Source organism: Bubalus kerabau, chromosome 19 (genome assembly GCF_029407905.1).
Source record: "Bubalus kerabau isolate K-KA32 ecotype Philippines breed swamp buffalo chromosome 19, PCC_UOA_SB_1v2, whole genome shotgun sequence".
Lineage (NCBI taxonomy): Eukaryota > Metazoa > Chordata > Mammalia > Artiodactyla > Bovidae > Bubalus > Bubalus kerabau.
This window is the reverse complement of record NC_073642.1, coordinates 7,991,550-8,015,903: the sequence shown is the minus strand read 5'-3', so window position 1 is coordinate 8,015,903 and position 24,354 is coordinate 7,991,550. Positions and strand designations below refer to the sequence as shown.

General features: G+C 40.0%; 1 protein-coding gene across 6 annotated transcripts in view; it reads left to right on the top strand.

The window, feature by feature from the left end:
- LRRC28 (leucine rich repeat containing 28) overlaps positions 1–24,354 on the top strand; it is a 197,652-nt gene that overhangs the window by 133,132 nt on the left and 40,166 nt on the right. For 5 of the 6 annotated variants that reach the window (XM_055556411.1, XM_055556412.1, XM_055556415.1 and 2 more), the window contains one exon: positions 3,292–3,394. The exons of the other annotated variant lie outside the window; for it this stretch is intronic. In XM_055556411.1, the coding sequence (XP_055412386.1) occupies positions 3,292–3,394 (103 nt within the window). The remainder of the gene's footprint in view (positions 1–3,291; positions 3,395–24,354) is intronic. 6 annotated transcript variants of the gene reach the window in all.

The window sequence follows — 24,354 nt, the reverse complement described above, 5'->3', positions numbered from 1 at the left end:
TCATCTTTTAGGATTTGAAATAGCTCAACTGAAATTCTATCACCTCCACTAGCTTTGTTCATAGTGATGCTTCCTAAGGCCCACTGGACTTTGCATTCCAGAATGTCTGACTCTAGGTGAGTGATCACACCATCGTGATTATCTGGGTCGTGAAGGTCTTTTTTGTATAGTTCTTCTGTGTATTCTTGCCATCTATTCTTCACATCTTCTGCTTCTGTTAGGTCCATACCATTTCTGTCCTTTATTGTGCTCATCTTTGCATGAAATGTTCCCTCGGTATCTCTAATTTTCTTGAAGAGATCTCTAGTCTTTCCCATTCTGTTGTTTTCCTCTATTTCTTTGCATTGATCGCTGAGGAAGGCTTTCTTATCTCTCCTTGCTATTCTTTAGAACTCTGCATTAAAATGGGTATCTTTCCTTTTCGCTTCTCTTCTTTTCACAGCTATTTGTAAGGCCTTCTCAGACAACCATTTTGCCTTTTTGCACTTCTTTTTCTTAAGGGTGGTCTTGATCCCTGCCTCCTGTACAATGTCATGAACCTCTATCCGTAGTTCTTCAGGCACTCTGTCAAATCTAATCTATTGAATCTATTCCTCACTTCCACCGTATAATCATAAGGGATTTGATTTAGGTCATACCTGACCTAAATCTAGTGATTTTCCCTACTTTCTTCAATTTAAGTCTGAATTTGGCAATAAGGACTTCATGATCTGAGCCACAGTCAGCTCCTGGTCTTGTTTTTACTGACTGTATAGAGCTTCTACATCTTTGACTGCAAAAAGAATATAATCAATCTGATTTCGGTATTGACCATCTGGTGATGTCCGTGTGTAGAGGCTTCTCTTGTGTTGTTGGAAGAGGCTGTTTGCTATGACCAGTGCGTTCTCTTGGCAATATTCTGTTAGCCTTTGCCCTGCCTCATTCTGTACTCCAAGGCCAAATTTGCCTGGTACTCCAGGTATTTCTTGGAGAAGGCAATGGCAACCCACTCCAGTACTCTTGCCTGGAAAATCCCATGGATGGAGGAGCCTGGTAGGCTGTAGTCCATGGGGTCGCTAAGAGTCTGGACACAACTGAGCGACTTCACTTTCACTTTTCACTTTCATGCCTTGGAGAAGGAAATGGCAACCCGCTCCAGTGTTCTTGCCAGGAGAATCCCAGGGACGGGGGAGCCTGGTGAGCTGCCATCTATGGGGTCGCACAGAGTCGGACAGGACTGAAGTGACTTAGCAGCAGCCAGGTATTTCTTGACTTCCTATTTTTGCATTCCAGTATTGTGTTTGTTAGATATCTTAAAACCACCACTGAGAAAGGGCGTCTCTAGCCTAGTAATTCTTTTTTCTAAGAGTTCCCACTTCCCCTTTTGTTGTCAGTTTCTGGTGCTTCCAGTTTTGGTTCCTCTTTTTGTAACTTGCCCCAGGGCTAATCCTGGGCAAGATGACTGTGATAAGATTTGTAGTGGAAAAGAGAAGGTAATGTTCACCATTTCCTGCCCTCATCCATGACAAACCCTTCCTTACCTCAATCTTATATTATGCACTCCCCACTTTATGTAATAAATTGTCCAGAACCCACCTGTGAAACCATAAGACTTAGACAAGCCTCTCTAATAGCAATGATCATGTTGTATTACAGTTAACCATTTTTCATGCCTGTCCTCAATATCATGTTCATATCTGAATCCCCAAGGCCTACTGAAGTGCCTAAAAGATCCCTACTGGGTAAAAGGGTTTTCTTTTTAAATGTAAATATGCTTCAGAACCTTAAAGATGCTAATTTAGCTATCTGGGCCTTTGTCTATCCTAACTTTGGAAGGACAGGGGAAAAGAGAGCTCCTTCAGCCTATTTCCTATTTTCACGAGCAGATAACTCTAGGCTTTGCTACCCTTTTACCCGGCTTTATTGTTGTTCTGTCCCTAAGTTGTGTCCGATTCTTTGTGACCCTAGGGACTGCAACATGCCAGGCTTCCCTGTCTTTCACTGTCTCCCGGAGTTTGCTCAAACTCATGTCCCTTGAGTCAGTGATGCCCAGCTACCTGTGGGAGACTTCTGGAGTCGCCTTCTTTCTGCATACTTATTCCTCCTGCAGATTCTTCTCTTTGGGCTCCCTTTCTTATCTCTTCCTATTCCTGGTATAAACCCATTCCCACCCCGGCTCCCTGGCCTGCAGGTCTTGTCCATCCAGCTGCACCCCACACCTCACTGAAGACTGGGATTTCGGATTCCCTCTGCTCCTTCCTAGGAGAAGGCGATGGCACCCCACTCCAGTACGCTTGCCTGGAAAATCCCATGGACGGAGGAGCCTGGTAGGCAGCAGTCCATGGGGTCGCTAGGAGTCAGACATGACTGAGTGACTTCACTTTCACTTTTCACTTTCATGCCTTGTAGAAGGAAATGGCAGCCCACTCCAGTGTTCTTGCCTGGAGAATCCCAGGGACGGCAGAGCCTGGTGGGCTGCCATCTATGGAGTCGCACAGAGTTGGCCACGACTGAAGTGACTTAGCAGCAGCGGCAGCAGCAGCTGCTCCTTCCTCCCCCTACAGCCATGGGCAGTTCCACCCATTCCTACACCAGCTGGTCCTGAGGCCCAGCCCAGCCAGGGCCTGCTTGATCCCTAGCTCTGGAATCCCTTCTATCATCTTTCTGCCACGGGGAAGTGCGACACAGTAAATCTTGATATTGGGGCAGAACTAGACGTCATTTGGGCTGACCTGCCATCTTAGTTCGTATGGCACTTTTTCTTATGGAGAAAAATGAAACTAAATAAATGACCTATAAAAACTTAATAAATAAATATAAATTGTTTATTATCCCTGGGTCAAGAAGATCCCTTGGAAGAGGAAATGGTGGCAACCGACTTCAGTATTCTTGCCTGGGAAAGCCCACAGACAGAGGAGCCTGGCGGCCTGTAGTCCATTGGGGTTGCGAAGAGTCAGAGATGACTGAGGGACTAACACTTTCATAACAAGCTTAATAAATAGAAGTTATTCATTAAAAGTCATAGAATTTTTATATGGGAAGGAAATCTGATAATATTCCATTACCAGTCCTCATTTTACAGTTTAAATACTCAAAAGTTCAGGTGGGTTGAGTGATTTTTTTCGACAGTCATGTTTTCTGATGTAGAATCTCATATTGCAGCTGACTTAATTTCACGCCTAGGTAAATCTGCAACATTTTTTCTTCCAGAGTAGAAATTTTAAATTATTCTAACATTATTTATTAAATTTCATGTTTCACATTATATTGGTATATATTATAAGAATCATAGCACTTTTCTTTCTAACCCAGATTTAGGTCGATCTCGAGAACTTCAATACGTGTACGTGGATAACAACATTCATCTGAAAGGCTTGCCATCCTTTCTGTACAACAAAGTCATTGGGTGCAGTGGGTAAGGCTGATTTCACATTTTATACTAATACTCAGCTCTTTTGCTAGCTTTATTTCTACTTCAGTACTTAGCCCTGATAAAACTCAAAAATAGATGTATGACTTTTGATAATCCTGTTCGATTTTGTTTTGAGACTTAACATGCTAAACCAAGTACCCTTAGAAACCAAAAATATTGAATAAGCATTTAGGATATTTTATTTTGAGTTTAGTTAGTAAGTTATAAATTTGGTCAATTATTTGTTGTTTTCCAGGTAAAAGAAAAATTAATTCATGCATACCATTATAAACTCAGTAGTTTCAGTCACAAATACTGGAGGAATCAGCGTTAATGTAAAAGTTTTTCTTTTCCTTCCATTGCAGTGACAATTTTACTACGCTGGGACTTGACCAATTGAAAATATTTACAGCTTGACAATTTGAAATAGTCCCTCAATACAAATCATGATTCCAGCAACCAAAGCAGATGTTTCAGTTAATAGGAAATGAAGAACTTTTATTTTCAGGACAGCATTAATCTTTCCTTCTCAGTTAGGCTATTAGAAAGATAATGTCAGCTTCTCCTTCTGTAGCAGTGAGACAGAACCACCCTGAAGTGGTTCCCAGAGTGGCATAGGCTTAATACAGGACAGCTCAGCTGCCAGGACCAGCTTTTGACTGGCCTCACTTTCCTCACTTAAGCAGCCACAGGATACTTGGAACACCTCTGAGGCTACTTAGCCAGCATGTTGACTCTCTCTTTATAATTTCAAACATCGTGAATAACCTGACTCATACTCTATGTATTTCTGGCAAGAAAAGGGATGACAATAAGCCTGTACATAGAGACAGCCATTCCCCTGCTGGCCTGGCTCCAGGGGATGGACCCTGAGCAGTGATTGCTCCAGAGAGGGTAATCCTAGAAGTAGTGCCCTTCCCCTAGGAAAAATTATGCACTTGTTATCTTGGAAGAGCCCTAGATGAATTCAGTGCCTGTGCAGGCTGATGAAATATAAGCCCAGAGATATATTCCAGAACTTTCTATGAAGAACAGATAGTAGAATATGTGGTAGAGTTTTTAGCTCAGTGATTTTTCTGCAGCTGATCATATGACAGCTGTGCTACTACTCGCTGATTAATCCTAATGAGTTCTTAAAATATCTATAATATAGCCTAATTTTTCCAAGTGCTGAGCAAAATACCCTCAGTCACCAAGATGCATGTAATGGTGCAAGCAGGCTCCAAGGCTGAAGGGAGTTTTTTCTGCACCAAAGCCTTCAGAGACTGCACTGTAATATGATCTAAAATTTCTACACAATTAAGGAATAGCTCATACTTGAGATAAAGAGTAAGTGCTTTTTGGCATTTAGATATAGCTGTTACTGACTTCCACAAGGTTCTATTTGTGCCGAGTTGAGAGATATATATTTCCTTGTATTCATTTTTAATTTTTTGCCACACCATATGACTTGCAGAATCTTAGTTCTCTGACCAGGGATTGAACCTGGGCCCATGGCAGAGAAAACACTGAGTCCTAACCACAGGACCACCAGGGAATTCCACCCCCAACCCCTGCACTTTTTAAAAATATATTTTCATTGTTGACTTGGCATCTGGTAGCACAGTTAGTGAATTTTATGAGAGCTTCACATCTTTGAGAAAATAAAGAGTAAGGCAAAATATGCCAGTTACTAGCAGATAGTCTACACTTTTTATTATTATTAGCATATTCCTTGGAGAAGTAAATGGCAACCCACTCCAGTGTTCTTGCCTGGAGAATCCCAGGGATGGAGGAGCCTGGTGGGCTGCCGTCTATGGGGTCGCACAGAGTCGGACACAACTGAAGCGACTTAGCAGCAGCAGTAGCAGCAGCAGCATATTCCTTTGGTAGTAATAATAAGAAGATAAAATTATTAAAAGGAAAGTTATCAAGCAATCAGTTTTCTAATATTAGTGGTTTTTTGGAGTGTTGGCAATCCCATGTGCCAATGAAATGTGATCCAAAAGGTATTTTTAATCTATCGATTTAACTCAGAATGCATTTTGTACAGAAGCAGTATTGGTGGTTATACTCCTAGCCAGCTCATTAAGTGGTCATTTAATCCATTTTGCACCCCGAAAGTTATACTTACTTATAAAATATTTCTATGCAAAAACATATTCAAAATTCTAATGTTGTTCAGTCAGTTAGTTGTGTCTGACTCTTTGTGACCCCAGGGACTACACCACACCAGATTTCCCTGTCCTTCACCATCTCTGTAGCTTGCTCAAACTCATGCCCATTGAGTCAGTGAGGGCATCCAACCATCTTGTCCTCTGTCATCCCCTTCTCCTCCTGCCTTCAATCTTTCCCAGCATCAGGGTCTTTTCTAATGAGTCGGCTCTTCACATCAGGTGCCAAAGTATTGGAGCTTCAGTTTCAACGTCAGTTCTTCTAATGAATAATCAGGTTTGATTTCCTTTAGGATGGACTGGTTGGATCTCCTTGCAGTCCAAGGGACTCTCAAGAGTCTTCTCCAACACCACAATTCAAAAGCATCAATTCTTCAGTGCTCAGCTTTCTTCACAGTCTACCTCTCACATCCATACAGATCAGATCAGATCAGTCACTCAGTCGTGTCCGACTCTTTGCGACCCCATGAATCGCAGCACGCCAGGCCTCCCTGTCCATCACCAACTTCCGGAGTTCACTGAGACTCACGTCCATCGAGTCAGTGATGCCATCCAGCCATCTCATCCTCTGTCGTCCCCTTCTCCTCCTGCCCCCAATCCCTCCCAGCATCAGAGTCTTTTCCAATGAGTCAACTCTTCGCATGAGGTGGCCAAAGTACTGGAGTTTCAGCTTTAGTATCATTCCTTCCAAAGAAATCCCAGGGCTGATCTCCTTCAGAATGGACTGGTTGGATCTCCTTGCAGTCCAAGGGACTCTCAAGAGTCTTCTCCAACACCACAGTTCAAAAGCATCAATTCTTCGGCGCTCAGCCTTCTTCACAGTCCAACTCTCATATCCATACATGACCACTGGAAAAACCATAGCCTTGACTAGACGAACCTTTGTTGGCAAAGTAATGTCTCTGGTTTTGAATATGCTATCTAGGTTGGTCATAAATTCCCTTCCAAGGAGTAAGCGTCTTTTAATTTCATGGCTGCAGTCACCATCTGTAGTGATTTTGGAGCCCAGAAAAATAAAGTCTGACACTGTTTCCCTGTCTATTTCCCATGAAGTGGTGGGACCGGATGCCATGATCTTCGTTTTCTGAATGTTGAGCTTTAAGCCAACTTTTTCACTCTCCACTTTCACTTTCATCAAGGGGCTTTTGTATTCCTCTTCACTTTCTGCCATAAGGGTGGTGTCATCTGCATATCTGAGGTTATTGATATTTCTCCCAGCAATCTTGATTCCAGCTTGTGTTTCTTCCAGTCCAACGTTTCTCATGATGTACTCTGCATATAAGTTAAATAAACAGGGTGACAATATCCATACATGACTACTGGAAAAACCATATCCTTGACTAGACGGACCTTTGTTCACAAAGTAATGTCTCTGCTTTTTAGTATGCTGTCTGAGTTTGTCATAGCTTTTCTTCCAAGGAACAAGAATCTTAATTTCATGGCTGCAATTACCATCTGCAGTGATTTTGGAGCCCAAGAAAATAAAGTTTGTCACTGTTTCCACTGTTCCCCATCTATTTGCCATGAAGTGATAGAACGGGATGCCATGGTCTTTGGTTTTTGAATGTTGAGTTTTAAGCCAGCTTTTTCACTCTCCTCTTTCACCTTCATCAAAAGGCTCTTTAGTTCCTCTTCTCTTTCTGCCTTAAGAATGGTGTTATCTGCATATCTGAAGTTATTGATATTTCTCCTGGGAATATTGATTCCAGCATGTGCATCACCCAACCCAGCATTTCTTATGGTGTAGTCTGCAAAGTTAAATAAGCAGGGTGAGATAACATACAGCCTTGACGTACTCCTTTCCTGATTTGGAACCAGTCTTGTTGTTCCACGTCCAGTTCTAACTGTTGCTTCTTGACCTGTATACAGGTTTCACAAGAGGCAGCTTTGTAAAGTGGTCTAGTATTCCCATCACTTGAAGAATTTTCCATAGTTTGTTGTGATCCACACAGTGAAAGGCTTTACTATAGTCAGTGAAGCAGAAGTAGATGTTTTTCTGGAATTCTCATGCTTTTTCTATGATCCAACAGTTGTTGATAATTTTATCTCTGTCTGGTTCCTCTGCCTTTTCTAAAACCAGCTTGATCGTCTGGCAGTTCTCAGTTCACATACTGCTGAAGCCTGGCTTGGAGGATTTTGAGCATTACTTTGCTAGCATGTGAGATGAGTGCAGTTGTGCAGTTGTTTGAAAATTCTTTGGCATTACCCTTTTTTGGGATTGGAATGAAAACTGACCTTTTCCAGTCCTGTGGCCACTGCTGAGTTTTCCAAATGTGCTGGCATATTGAGTGCAGCACTTTCACAGCATCATATTTTAGGATTTGAAATAGCTCAGCTGGAATTTCATCACCTCCACTAATTTTGTTCGTAGTGATGCTTCCTAAGGCCCACTTGACTTTGCACTCCAAGATGTCTGGCTCTAGGTGAGTGATTACACCATCGTGGATATCTGGGTCATTAAAATCTTTTTTGTATAGTTTTTCTGTGTATTATTGCCACCTCCTCTTAATCCTTTCTGCTTCTATTAGGTCCGTACCATTTCTGTCCTTTATCGAGCCCATCGTTGCATGAAATATTCCCTTGGTATCTCTAATTTTCTTAAAGAGATCTCTAGTCTTTCCCATTCTGTTGTTTTTCTCTATTTCTTTGCATTGTTTACTGAGGAAGGCTTTCTTATCTCTCCTTGCTCTTCTTTGGTCAGATGGATACATCCTTCCTTTTCTCCTTTGCCTTTCACTTCTCTTCTTTTCACAGCTATATGTAAGGCCTCCTCAGATAACCATTTTGACTTTTTGCATTTCTTTTTCTTGGGGATGGTTTTGATCACTGCCTCATGTACAGTGTTATGAACTTCCATCCATAGTTCTTCAGGTACTCTATCAGATCTAATCCCTGTTTCTCACTTCCACTGTATAAGTGATTTGATTTAGGTCATACCTGAATGGCCTAGTAGTTTTCCATATTTTCTTCAATTTAAGTCTGAATTTTTCAATAAGGAGTTTATGATCTGAGCCACAGTCAGCTCCTGGTCTTGTTTTTGCTGACTGTATAGAGCTTCTCCATCTTCAGCTACAAAGAATATAATCAATCTGATTTCTGTATTGACCAAATACTGGTATTTTGGTATCTGGTGATGTCCATGTGTAGAATAATCTGTTGTGTTGTTGGAAGAGGGTGTTTGCTATGACCAGTGTATTCTCTCAGCAAAACTCAATTAGCTTTTGCCCTGCTTCGTTTTGTACTCCAAGGCCAAATTTGCCTGTTACTCCAGGTATCTCTTGACTTCCTACTTTTGCATTCCTGTCCCATATGATGAAAAGGACATCTTTTTTGGGTGTTAGCACTAGAAGGTCTTGTACGTCTTCATAGAACAGTTCAATTTCAACTGCTTTGGCATTCGTGGTTGGGGCATAGACTTGGATTGCTGTGACATTGAATGGTCTATCTTGGAAACAGAGATCATTCTGTCATTTTTAAGATTGCACCCAGGTGCATCCAAGCATTTTGGACTCTTTTGTTAACTGTGAGGGCTACTCCATTTATTCTAAGGGATTCTTGCCCACGGTAGTAGATATAATGGCCATTTAAATTAAATTCACACATCATGGTCCTTTTTAGCTGATTACTAAAATGTCTAAGTTCATTCTCACCATGTCCTGTTTGACCACTTCCAATTTTCCCTGATTCATGGGACCTAACCTTCCAGATTCCTATGCAATACTGTTCTTTACAGCATCAGACTGTACTTTCACCACCAGTCACATCCACAGCTGGGTGTTGTTTCTGCTTTGGCTCAGCCTCTTCATTCCTTCTGGAATTATTTCTCCACTCTTCTCCAGTAGCATATTGGGCACCTACCAACCTATTCAGTGTCATATCTTTTTGCCTTTTCGTACTCTTCATGAGGTTCTCAAGGCAAGAATGCTAAAGAATGCCATTCCCTTCTCCAGTGGACCACATTTTGTCAGAACTCTCCACCATGGTCCGTCCATCTTGGGTGGCCCTACATGGCATGGCCCTCAGTTTCTTTGAGTTGGACAAGGCTGTGGTCCATGTGATCGGTTTGGTTAGTTTTCTGTGATTGCAGTTTTCATTCTGTCTGCTCTCTGATGGATGAGGATAAGAGGTTTGTAGAAGCTTCTTGATGGGAGGGACTGGCTGTGGAGAAAACTGTGTCTTGCTCTGGTGGGCAGGGCCATGCTCAGTAAATCTTTAACCCAATTTTCGGCTGATGGGTGGGTCTGTGTTCCCTCCCTGTAGTAGTTTGGCCTGAGGCCAAACTATGGTAGGGATAATGGCGGTAATGTCGACCTCCTTCAAAAGGACTTACATCAGCATGCTGCAGCTCCCAGGACTGCTGTGTTCAGTGCCCCTGACCCTGCCAGAGGCCATTGTCAACTCACGCCTCTGCCAGAGACTCCTGGACACTCACGGGCAAGTCTGGCTCAGTCTCTTGTGGAGTCACTGCTCCTTTCTCCTGAGTCCTGGTGTACAGAAAGTTTTGTTGTGCCCTCCAAGAGTCTGTTTCCCCAGTCCTGTGGAAGTTCTATAATCAAATTCTGCTGGCCTTCAAAGTCAAATTCCTGGGGGTTCTCAGTCCCTTTGTGGGATCCCCGGGTTGGGCAATCTGTTACGGGCCCTAGAACTCTTGCAACAGTAGAAGAACTTCTTTGGTATAGTTGTTCTCCAATTTGTGAGTCACCTGCTCGGCAGCTCCATAGTGGGGCTATTGGTGACCTCCTCCAAGAGGACTTAGGCCACGTGCCGCACCTCCCAGGTCTGCTGCACCAGATCCCCTGTCCCCATGGCAGGTCACTGCCGACCCGTGCCACCTTAGGAGATCTGAAACACTCAAAGGCAGGTCTGGCTCAGTCTCTTGTGGAGGTCACTGCTCCATTCCTTGGGTCCTGGTGGGCACAAGGTTTTGTTGGTGCCCTCCAAGCATCTCTGGTGGGTCTTAGATTTGATTTTAATGCAGTTGTGCCCCTCCTACCATCTTGTTGGGGATTCTCCTTTGCCCTTGGGTGCAGGGTATCTTTTTTTGGTGGGATCCAACATTCTCCTGTTGATGGTTGTTCAGCAGCCATCGAATTCTAATACATGGTGACTGTTGAAGTCATAACAACAGAATTAAGGGGCTCCCTTCTTTTATCTCTTTTGTCTGTTGTATATATACAAAGGGAGTCTCCCATTCCAAGTCAAAGGAAGGATGGTTTGGGAAAAGGAGGGCAAGGTGAAGAACAAGCTTCTAAGGTAAACCTGTGTAAAGAACATTAGGATGTCGGAGGCCTAGCAAGTGTACCTCTTGATTCTGAACAAGGATCGTGGTTCAGTTGTTTATTCAGTGCATATTTTTGGCAACTCCTCTGTTTGGTTATTCTCTAGGCAATGGCCATACAGTGTAGGAGCCAAACAGTTCGGTTCCTCCTGCCTTTGTGGACCTCATAATCTAACTAGGGATCCAAATGAACAGTCGGTAACTAAACACACCTGGTGCTGATTCTTTCCAAGGAGATAATATTTAAGCTGAAAACAGAAGAATCTCACACTTTGTTCTCCACCACCATCCCATGCTGCTTCTAGCCCAGGGATAGGTCTAGGATAAAGAACACACCAGCTCCTGCTGTACTGTGCTTTCTCTGAAACAATCATATTACCCTTTTCTGATTAACAGTCAAAGAAAACTGGAGCAAAATGAGTACAGCTTTAGGGATCTGTGGCATGATATTAAAAAGTCGGATATATACATAGATAGATATATATGTATATATATGTATAAAATTCACATCACAGAAGGAAAATAGAGAACCAGGTGTAAAACATATAAAAAGGTATAAAAATAGCAATTAACAAATATTGCACAGTTTCAAGAATTCTCAGAAGTCTAATAAAATTATATTTGATATTCATAGAAATGTGAATAAAGGTAGCTCCTCCTTATTTCATGTTCGTTTATTTGTCAAATAATTATTGAACATTAAGTAGCAAGTCAGCACTGTGCTAATAATTGTAGAAAAGATCATTTAGATATTTATCCTAATATACAAAAATAACTAATACAAAAAATAAATACCCTAAGAGAAAAGTAGAATAGTGAAAATCTATAGCATAGTGCCTGTTTATGACTAGTTTTGAAGTCACACACTGGCTTTCTGTTATATCCTATTGATTACACTGGTTAATACTGTTCCTTGTGGAGGAGACTTCCAGGAGGGGAGGAGCATGGGAGCCACCCTGGATTGCTCTCATGCTCTTTGCTAGTCTCTTAGGAAAATGTGGTTTTTATTTTGTCTGGATTTGTCTTACTGTTACTACAGAAATAAATGTCTTTATTTCTTTTTTGTTTTACCTCAGAGGAGAAGTCCCTCCCATGTTAGAATTTTATAAAGTGGAATTGGCACATTTGCCTACTCAGAAGACCTATTCCAGACCTATATCAAAAGTGGCCCTGTATCAGGTTTATTTTCTCAGTTGTCTGATTATATGAGTCAGAGAAAACCTAGTCACTGCTCTGCTTTTTCTTATATAAATAAGCAATTATAGCTGAGTTTGGGTACAAGTTGGATAAATACTTAGGTTAAATGGTTTGTTAATATAACTGCTGAATTATATTGTCTGTATGAGAAATGCATTCCGAATTCTGAGTTAAATCAACATACTAGAAAATATCCTTTGGATTACAGTGCATTTTTGTGTAGGGGCTGCCTACATAACTAAAACAAGTAATATTAGATACTTGAATCATAACTCCATGGGACAGGCATAAAGCAGCCTAACTACAGATTAAAAAAAAATAACAAAACTGAGGTGTGATTTGAGCTATCACTCAAGAGTTTGTACTTTGATTCAAATGCAATTATTAATTGCATATTTAAAAATTACTAACATTCCTTCTAAGACTTAGAAGAATTTAACAGAATTCAGAGTATCCACAGTATAACTTTCAAGATGTCCAGGGTACAAACTAAAATTGGATAACATTTGAAGAATAAAGAAAATATGACCTGGTGTCAAAGAAAGTAAAAACTTGACTTGATGAGCTTAACACAGAATGGTATAAGAGGAAAAGTCAGTGAACTTGCAAGGTAGATCAGTAGAAAAGATTCAATCTGAAGAACACGAGAAAAGATTGAAAACAAAAATGAACTACAGCATCATTGGGAACCTGCCAGACAATATAAAAAAACCTGAGAGAAAATGGGGCAGAAATAACAACAAAGTTGTTTGAACAAATATTGTCCAAAAACTTGCCAAGTATGATGAAACTATTTACATTTTCAAGAAACTAAGTGAACTCTAAGCCATATAGATTACAAAGAAAACCATACCCAGGCAAAGCTACTGAAAACCAAATGTAAAAAGAAAATCTTGAAACCAACCAGAGAAAAATGACAAACTACATACAAAGAAATAATTCAAAAGACTGTTGCCTTCAAATTTTGAAGGCCAGGAAACAGTAGAATGATATTTTTAAAGTGCCAAAGAAAAAAACAGTCAACCTAGCAACCAGCAAAAATATCCTTCAAAAATGAAAGTAAAATAAATGTGTTTCCAGATGGAACAAAACTAAGCCTTGAAGAGACTCTGCCAAGAGGACAGATGCTTTATCCAAATCAAGCCTTATTCTATCAGGGTGGCATAGCTTCTTTCCTTCCCCATATTCACTTCTCCCCTTTCCCTTTAGCATTTTTTTGCTAAAAAGAGTTAATCTGGTAGCAGTTCCCTCAATAATGAGCATGTGGATGACAGTATATTTTCTGAAGTATACAATTTAGTCATTTGGGTTCTTTTGGTAAGGGAATTTAAACTAATTCTTTACTCTCAACACTTTGGTCAGTGGAGTGATAAGTTTGAAGAGGCATATGAATTAATTTGCTAAATCAAATACATGTTTTGGAGTACATATATGTTTTGGAGCATAATCTTAGTGGCAAAATTATGTTACTATTCATTTATCTTGTTTAGGTTTACATGCTGAGTGGCAGCTCTGAAAACATTGAATTGAAAAGGAATTGTGATCATTGTTATAAATTGTCTGTGTAACTAAGCCAGGGTCCTGACATTTGTAACAGATTTCAATTCAGTTTTTAAAGCATTTCTTTATTTATTTAACTGTCTTGGGTCTTAGTTGTAGCATGTGGGATCTAGTTCCCTGACCGTGGATTGAACCTGGGCTCCCTGCATTGAAACGTGGAATCTTAGCCACTGGAGCACCAACTCATTTTAATAACCCACTTAAGGATTTGAATGTAATCTTTTTTGTAACCACCTCAGCATTCATTCTAAAATAATAAAAACTGTTGAGTTAGAAATTAAAGTTACCAAAGCCTAATAATTGCCACTTAATAGTTACTTCATGTTATTGTGAACTGAACACATCATGGAGCTTCCATCTCTCTTTACTATTTCACGATGACTTCTTGCTGAGATGAGTAGCACTAGCTTTCAAGATAGGTACCTTTCCCGCCTCCTCTCCCATTTACTGTACTCTTCCATAGACATGACTCTCTAGCCACTGGAACTGTTTGAATAGCCCTGTCTGCCCTGTGCATTCACAGAGCTAAAAGAGCCAAATCCCTGTTCCCTTTCCCTAGAATATCATCATGTTAATCTTAGGTTTCAATAGAGATTCCTTCACAGCAACATCGAGGCTAGCATTTGACTAAAGGTCTGGGTACCGTGATCAAGCCAAGTTAATATGAAAACCATCACAGCATGTATATTACCCCCCAGAATCACTTATTATAATAAGAAGAAAGCACAGCTATAAGTATTTCTACCTTACTGTGTTCCAGGTAGTGTACTTATAGATTTATCTGTGTATTGCACATAATCCTCCCAGCAACCCTTGTAATATCATCCATGTCTTAGAAATTAAGAAACTGGAGCTCAGAAAGATTAAGCAAGGTGTCCCAGGTCACAAAGCTAGTTGGCAGTAGAGTTACCATCTGCTTTATTGTCCACACTTAACCACTGCACTGTATACACCATCTCCTTCTTCTCCTTGGTCTAAGATCACCTCTCTATGTTTGAGCTTCTTTACTAGCTTCCTGAAAGCAAGGGTGAAGAATCCCTTTCTTTTCCTGCGTCACTCCGTGTAGTGGAGTGGATACTCAATCTCTGATGAGGTCGCAGTTGGTTGGCGAGGACCAGCAGAAGGACACCTGCTCGTGTGAATTCCTCCCTCACAGCCTGCATTCTGCAGAGCTGCCCCTCTTCTCCACGGTTAACCAGAGAAGGCATGTAATACAAGTTTCGTAAAATGAGTTTAATTAGCTGTTTGTAGCCAGTGGTGAAGAATAGGAACTTGTGCTAAAAGAATTGTCAAAGGGAAATTAGACGGTATGTGAAATGAGGATCCACTTACTTGTTCATGTGAGTCTTTTCAGTGGTTTCTGTCAGAAACCTATCTTTCTAGCATTAGGAAAAGCATTAGGAAAAGTATGGCTTTCAGTTTTCTAAACCTTTGTTATTGTTACATTCTTTGGACAGTGTCCTTGTAGAGTTTAATCAACAGTTGTAAGGTTAGGAGCAGCAGCTGTTAGGGCAATAACAGTATGAAGTAATTATTCATGAATCACTTGCTTGCTTTTTATCCTGTTTTTATTGTTCTATGGTTTTGCTCAGTATTCTCATACTAAAGTATGGCTATAAAGTTTGAAAACAATATGCTTTACCATGAGTATCGGGCTTCTCCATAGCAACAGAACCAGTAGAAAGAGAGAGTGTGTGTGTATGTGTGTGTGTGGGTGTGTGTGTAGGTGGGGTAATGGGCACTGAGAGGGAAGGGAGGATATTGATTTATCTTACAGAACTGGCTCATATGATTGTGGGCACTGGAAAGTCTGAAATTTGCAGAGCATGCTAGAGACCCAAGGAAGAGCTGATATGGCAGCTTGAGTTTAAAGACAGGCTGGAAGCAGAATTTTTCCTTGAGGGCTCAGTCCTCTCCTCTTAAAGGTCTTCAACTGATTAGACAAGGATCAGCTTTATTCAAAATCTGCTGATTTAACTGTTAATCCCATCTTAAAAATACGTTTACAGAAACATCTGAACTGGTGTTTGACCAAATATCTGGATGCCCTGGCCTAGCCAAATTGATCAAAAACTTTAATCATCCTACAATGTATTGTATGTCATCAAAAGGATCATTTATTATGTGTTAGCCTGTGTTTCCAGACTTAGTGGCCATGCTGCATAATAGCATTGTAGATATGGTCCTCTCATCTTAATTTTCTCCATATTAAGAAACAGACAGTAATTATAAAGTAAAATTTAAGTTTATTTCCTCATCTTTACAAAATGGTTCATAAGAGTAATGCCTTTTTAACACACAGAAATACTCATACAAAATCACAATTGTGCTGCTACAGACTCTCATGCTTATATGATCATATAGAGTCAACAGAGGTTTTGAAAGTATGAGGGATAAAGGCAAAGTAGCAAATCAAAGAAAAACATTTGAGGAAAATTTCATATAAGTGTTGACACCACTGACAGGCCATTGTGCAGCTGCTTTGCACTGCTGTACCCATACTGGCTGTTAATTTATTGACAGTATTGAAGTGTCTCTGCACAAGTTAATGAATAGCCATTCAGTTAAAAGCTCTTGAGGTCCCCCGCTGCTGTGTCTGCCCTTCCCCTAAGATTTCCCCATAATCCAGTAACTAAAAGACTAATAGCTAACAGAACAGAGGGCTCTAGGACTGTGCTTTAGCACAATGGTACTGTTTGTTTGTTTTTTGTTCATTTTATTAAACTGTAATTTATAAACAGAAAAGTTCACCCTTTTAGTGTATAATGCCATGAATTTTCACAAATGCATGCAATTGTATGGCCACTATTATCAAGGTTTGGAACAGTTCACTTACCCCAAGAATGTCCCTAATGGCCCTTAACTTTTCTTCTTAAGGAGAATTAACTTCTCTTCTTAAGGAGACACACCAGCCCCTGGAAATAGGAGCATGTTTTGTATCCCTATATTTTACCTTTTCCAGAATGTTATACAAATGGAATGACATGGGCTGCTGCAAACATTCATATCTGGGGTTTTGTGTGAATATAAGTTCATTCCACTTGGGTAATATCTAAGAATGCATTTGCAAGGTTATGTGGTAAGTGTATGTTCAACTTTACAAAAAGCTGCCAAACTGTTTCCAACATGACTGTGTTACTGTGTATTTCATGAGAATCCTTGTCAGTTTTTTTTTTCTTTCAGGCATTCTAGTAAGTGGGCAATGTCTCATGGTTTTAATTTGCATTTCGCTAATGAGTCTGAGTGAACTCTGGGAGTTGGTGATGGACAGGGAGGCCTGGCGTGCTGTGATTCATGGGGTCACAAAGAGTCGGACACGACTGAGCGACTGAACTGAATGATTGTTGATGTTGAACACCTTTTCATGTGCTTAGTTCCCTTTCATGTACAGTTGACCCTTGAATAATTCAGGGGTTGGGGCAGGTCCTCAGCACAGTCCACAGTCCACATATACCTTAGTCAGTGCTCTGTATCCGGGGTTCCTCTTTGATCTCTTCAAGAAAATTAGAGATACCAAGGGAACATTTCATGCAAAGATGGGCTCAATAAAGGACAGAAATAGTATGGACCTAACAGAAGCAGGAGATGTGAATAAGTGGCAAGAATACACAGAAGAACTGTACAAAAAAGATCTTCATGACCCAGATAATCATGATGGTGTGATCACTCACCTAGAGCCAGACATCCTGGAATGGAAAGTCAAGTGGGCCTTACGAAGCATCACTATGAACAAAGCTAGTGGAGGTGATGGAATTCCAGTGGAGCTATTTCAAATCCTGAAAGATGATGCTGTGAAAGTGCTGCACTCAATATGCCAGCACATTTGGAAAACTCAGCAGTGGCCACAGGACTGGAAAAGGTCAGTTTTTAGTCCAACCCAAAGAAAGACAATGCCAAAGAATGCTCAAACTACTGCACAATTGCCCTCATCTCACATGCTAGTAAAGTAATGCTCAAAATTCTCCAAGCCAGGCTTCAGCAATACATGAACCGTGAACTTCCAGATGTTCAAGCTGGTCTTAAAAAAGGCAGAGGAACCAGAGATCAAATTACCAACATCTGCTGGGTCATGGAAAAAGCAAGAGAGTTCCAGAAAAACATCTATTTCTGCTTCATTGACTGTGCCAAAGCCTTTGACTGTGTGGATCACAATAAACTGTGGGAAATTCTGAAAGAGTTGGGCATACCAGACCACCTGACCTGCCTCTTGAGAAACCTATATGCAGGTTAGGAAGCAACAGTTAGAACTGGACATGGAACAACAGACTGGTTCCAAATAGGAAAAGGAGTACGTCAAGGCTGTATATTGACACCCTTATTATTATATGCAGAATACATCATGAGAAATGCTGGGCTGGAAGAAGCACAAGCTGGAATCAAGATTGCCGGGAGAAATATCAATCACCTCAGATATGCAGATGACACCACCCTTATGGCAGAAAGTGAAGAGGAACTCAAAAGCCTCTTGATGAAAGTGAAAGAGGAAAGTGAAAAAGTTGGCTTAAAGCTCAACATTCAGAAAATGAAGATCATGGCATCCGGTCCCATCACTTCATGGGAAATAGATGGGGAAACAGTGTAAACAGTGTCAGACTTTATTTTTTAGGCTCCAAAATCACTGCAGATGGTGACTTCAGCCATGAAATTAAAAGACGCTTACTCCTTGGAAGGAAAGTTATGACCAACCTAGATAGCATATTGAAAAGCAGAGACATTACTTTGCCAACACAGGTCCGTCTAGTCAAGGCTATTGTTTTTCCAGTGGTCATGTATGGATGTGAGAGTTGGACTGTGAAGAAAGCTGAGCACCAAAGAATTGATGCTTTTGAACTGTGGTGTTGGAGAAGACTCTTGAGAGTCCTTTGGACTGCAAGGAGATCCAACCAGATGGTCTAGAGGAGATCAGCCCTGGGATTTCTTTGGAAGGAATGATGCTAAAGCTGAAAGTCCAGTACTTTGGCCACCTCATGCGAAGAGTTGACTCATTGGAAAAGACTCTGATGCTGGGAGGGATTGGGGGCAGGAGGAGAAGGGGACGACAGAGGATGAGATGGCTTGATGATATCACTGACTCGACGGACGTGAGTTTGAGTGAACTCCGGGTGTTGGTAATGGACAGGGAGGCCTGGAGTGCTGTGATTCATGGGATCTCAAAGAGTCGGACACGACTGAGCGACTGAACTGAACTGAACTGAATGGAATTAGATTTGGGGAAAAGTAACATTTGTATCTGGAATGACAGGATATAGAAAGCTCCAGGCCCAATTTGGCCTGTAGGCAAGAAGAGCCATAACTTATTGAATACAGTGTTCCCTAAGGTAAGGGTATGAGTTAGAATTTATAAGGCCACCAGCATCCATGGGGTACCTTTCTTCTTAAGTCCACTCTCTTTGGCATCAATTAAAGTAAGAGGGTCATTTCTTAAAATTTGACCAGAAAGCTTCCATATTTTGACCCTGCACATCAGTATAAATATCATTGCTGTTGTTGTTGTTTAGTTGCGAAGGCGTGTTTGACTCTTTTGAGACCCCATGGGCTGTAGCCCACCAGGCTCCTCTGTCCATGGGATTTCCCAGGCAAGAGTATTGGAGTGGGTTGCCATTTCCTTCTCCAGTGGATCTTCCCAACCAAGGGACTGAGCCCATGTCTTCTGCCTGGCAGGTGGATTCTTTACCCCTGAGCAACCTGGGTAGTGTGTATAAGTATCGTTAGCTTACAAAAATGACATTACTAACAATTTTGAAGCCCCTATAAGGTTCTCTCCTGTGCATGCTCCTTCTGCTTCTCTAAGGTTAGCCACTATTCTGAATTATGTATTTATCATTCATTTTCACTGAGTTATGATTTTAATACATGTAAATACATCCCCATATAGTGTATTTTCAAGTTTTGTCTTTAACTTTGTGTAAACTGAATGATGCTATATATATTCCTCCATGGTACACTTCTTCCATATAACATTTTGTTTTTATTCTCTGACTTCTCCACTGTTTTTCTGCTTCCCTATAAAGAAAGATCACTTTCTCCACTTTCTATTTTCTCGCAGCCCACGCCCAGTTAGGCTTTTATTCCCAATTCTACACTGACATATGATAAATTGCACAGATATAAAGTATGTATCAGAGAAGGCAATGGCACCCCACTCTAGTACTCTTGCCTGGAAAATCCGTAGACGGAGGAGCCTGGTGGGCTGCAGTCCATGGGGTCACTAAGAGTCGGACACGACTGAGCGACTTCACTTTCACTTTTCACTTTCATGTATTGAAGAAGGAAATGGCAACCCACTCTAGTGTTCTTGCCTGGAGAATCCCAGGGACGGGGGAGCCTGGTGGGCTGCCTTCTATGGGGTCTCACAGAGTTGGACACGACTGATGCGACTTAGCAAAGTATGTATGTAGAGAAGGAAATGGCAACCCACTCCAGTGTTCTTGCCTGGAAAATTCCATGGACAGAGGAAACTGGCAAGCTACAATCCATGGGGTCTCAAAGGAGTCACACATGACTTAGTGACTAAACAACAACAATAAAGTATATATATAATATATATATATATATATATATTATATATATATATATATGTACACTAACTACTAGCTTCCCTAGTAGCTCAGTTGGTTAAGAATCTGTCTGCAATGCAGGAGATTCCAGTTTGATTCCTGGGTCAGAAAGATCCACTAGAGAAGGGATAGGCTACCCACTCCAGTATTCTTGGTCTTCCCTTGTGGCTCAGCTGGTAAAGAATCCATCTGCAATTCGGCACACCAGAGTTCAATCCCTGGGTTGGGAAGATCCCCTGGAGAAGGGAAAGGCTACCCACTCCAGTATCCTGGCCTGGACAATTCCATGGACTGTATAGTCCATGGGGTTGTAAAGAGTCAGACACGACTGAGCAACTTTCAGTTTCACTTTTCACTTTCATATATATATATAAAATTTGGAAAGTTTTTACTTACGTATGTATAAACATACATACATACCTCTGAATCCATCACTGTAATTAAGATAATAAACATATCCTCCACCCCCAAAGTCCCCTCATGCCCCTTGGTAATCATTTTTCCTTCCTTCTCTGCATCCTGTCTTCAGGTAACCACGGACCTGTGTGCTGTCACTGTTAATTAATTTGTATCTTCTTGAGTTTTACATGAAACTCTGGCTTCTTTCACCCAGCATAACGATTTGGAGATTTATTCACGATATAGTGTGGATCAACAGTTCATTTTTTTATTGCTATGTAGAATTCCATTGTATGTATATTCCACACATTGTTCCCATTCACTTGTTCATGGACATTTGTGTTGGTTCTAGTTTTTGGCTTTATTCCAATAAAATGTTATGAACATATGTAGAATGTCTTTTAAATGTCCTAGACTGAAATTTCCTTGGATAAATACTTAGGAGTGGAGTATTTGGATCATATAGTACATATATGTTTAATTTTTGAAAGAACTGACAGACTTAATAAATAACCGTACCATTCTACATTCCCACCTATAATAAAGGAGATTTTCAGTTCTTACATATTTTTGCTAATACTTGGAATAGTAAGTCTTTTAGGTTTTATCCTAGGTGTGAAATGATATTTCCATTATATTTTAAAATTTCATTTCCCTAGTGAATAAAGGTGTTCATCTTTTTATGTTTTATTTGCCATCCAGATATCTGCTTTGATATAGTGTCTAAGTCTTTCTCCCATTTTTTCCCTTGGGTGTTTATGTTATTACTGAGTTTTGAAAATTCTCTATAGAGTCTGGACAAAAGTCCTTTATCGTATTTATTTGCTTCACAAGTCTCTTCTCCCAATCCAGAACTCCCAATCCAAGACATTTTTTTCACAGGGCCTTTTGGAGAGCAGACACTTTATTTTGATAAAGTCCAACTGATCAATTTGTTCCTTTATGGATCTTGCTTTTCAGTTCAGTTCAGTTGCTCAGTCGTGTCTGACTCTTTGCGACCCCATGAACTGCAGCACCCCAAGCCTCCCTGTCCATTATCAACTCCCAGAGTCCACCCAAACTCATGTCCATCAAGTTGGTGATGCCATCCAACCATCTCATCCTCTGGAGTCCCCTTCTCCTCCTGCCCTCAATCTTTCCCAGCATTGGGGTCTTTTCAAATTAGTCAGCTCTTCGCATCAGGTGGCCAAAGTATTGGAGTTTCAGCTTCAACATCAGTCCTTCCAGTGAACACCCAGGACTGATCTCCTTTAGGATGGACTGGTTGGATCTCCTTGTAGTTCAAGGCACTCTCAAGAGTCTTCTCCAACACCACAGTTCAAAACCATCAATTCTTCAGCACTCAGCTTTCTTTATAGTCCCAACTCTCACATCCATACATGACCACTGGAAAAACCATAGCCTTGACTAGATGGACCTTTGTTGGCAAAGTAATGTCTCTGCTTTTTAATATGCTGTCTAGGTTGGTCATAACTTTCCTTCTAAGGAGTAAGCGTCTTTTAATTTCATGGCTGCAGTCACCATCTGCAGTGATTTTGGAGCCCAGAAAAATAAAGTCAGCCACTGTTTCCCCATCTATTTGCCATGAAGTGATGGGGCCGGATGCCATGATCTTAGTTTTCTGAATGTTGAGCTTTAAGTCAACTTTTTCACTCTCTCCTCTTTCACTTTCATCAAGAGGCTCTTTAGTTCTTCTTCACTTTCTGCCATAAGGGTGGTGTCATCTGCATATCTGAGGTGATTGATATTTCTCCGGGCAATCTTGATTCCAGCTTGTGCTTCTTCCAGCCCAGCATTTCTCATGATGTACTCTGCATATAAGTTAAATAAGTAGGGTGACAATATACAGCCTTGACGTACTCCTTTTCCTATTTGGAACCAGTCTGTTGTTCCACGTCCATTTCTAACTGTTGCTTCCTAACCTGCATATAGGTTTCTCAAGAGGCAGGTCAGGTGGTCTGGTATGCCCATCTCTTTTAGAATTTTTCACAGTTTATTATAATCCAAATCACAAAAGTTTTCTCCTATGTTGTCTGTCTTCTAGAATTTTTAATGAATTAGATTTACATTTAGGTCTGTAATTCATTTTGAGTTAATTTTTGTATATGGTACAAGGTATGGTTGAAGGTCCTATTTTTTTAAATTTTTTATTCTCTCAAATCTGTACTTTTATTTAACTTCTTGTAAAACATTTCCATGATAGCTGTTGTGTACTCATCTCAAGTCTAGAAGTTCCTATTTTTTACATATGGATATACAGTTGTTCAAATACCATTTGTGTAAAATACTGGCCTTTTTCCACTGTATTTCCTTTGTACCTTAGTTGGAAATTAGTTGTCCATGTATGTGTGGGTCTGTCTCTGGATACACTATCTTCTCTGTTGATCTGTTTGCCTGTTTTGGCACCAATAATACATTGCTTTGATTACAAAGAAATTTTAAGTCTTTAAATTAAAAAAATTTTTTTTTTACTATTCTAGCTGTTTTGCATTTCTATATAAATTTTAGAATCAAAGTTTCAATTTATATGTATTTTTAAAGGCCTGTAATTTTAATTGCGTTGTGTCTATAGATCAATTTGAGCAGAATTAACATCTTAACAATATTGCGTCTCCTAGCCTATGATCACAATAAATGTCTTAATGACTCTGCATTTTTTGTAGGGTTCTGTGTATATGTCTCAGACCCCTTTTGTCAGATTTACCCCCAAGTATTTCATATTTCAAATAGTATTATATATGGTGTTCAAAGTTTTTTTTAAATTTCCAATTGATTATTGTAACCATTAGAAATATAATTTCCTATAACTGATCTTGTATCCTCCAAACTTACCAAGTTCACTTATTAGTTCCAGTAGGTTTTTTAAAGATTATATTGAACTTTCTACATACAGTCATGTCTTCTGGGAAGAAAGACAATTTTACTTCTTCCTTTCAAATCTGGTTGCCTTTTATTTCTTTTTTTTTTCTTTATTGTACTGGTTAGAAGCTACAGTTTATGGTAAATAGAAGTAGTGAGAGCAGACATGTTTGTCTGCTGAATTTACGGGGAAAACAGTTTTTCAACATTAAGTACGATATTGATGGTTGTTTATCAGATTAGTAAATTCTCTTCTATTCCTAGTTTGCTGAGAGTTTTTAAATTACAGATGCATGTTGAATTTTGTTAGACCCTTTTCCCACATCTTTTGAAATGATTATATTGTTTTTCCTTTTTAGGCTTTAATATAGTGAATTACATTATTTCCTTAAGATTAATATGATCTTGATTAATTAAGTAAACTTCATTTGATCATAATGACATTATACATTGTTAAATTAAATTTGCTAAAATTCTGTTTAACTTTTTCCATCTACATCTATGTGTGCTACTAATTGCTTCTCTTGTCTTGTTATGTGTTCATTTGGTTTTGGTGTCAGGATAATGATGGCTTCAAAGAATGAGTTGAGAAGTATTCCAGTCTTTTAACTACGAGTTCAACTTCATTCATAAATGTAGAGCTGTTCAGCTTCTGTGGATCTTGAGTGAGCTTTGCTAATTTTTGTCTTTCAAAGACTTTGTATTAGTATAAAGTTGCTTCTTACCCTTTTACTATCTGTAGAAACTGGGCAATGTCTTTCTCATATTAATATTGGTAATTTATGTCTTCCCTCTGATTAGTCTAGTTAGAGGTTTTTCGAGTTTATTAATGTTCTCAAAGTTCCAGCTTTTTTGTTTTCATTGATTTCTCTCTATTACTGTTTTCTATGTTATTGATTATCTTGATGCTCTTTCTCATTTCTTTTATTTACTTAGGGCTTACTTTACTGTCTTATTTCT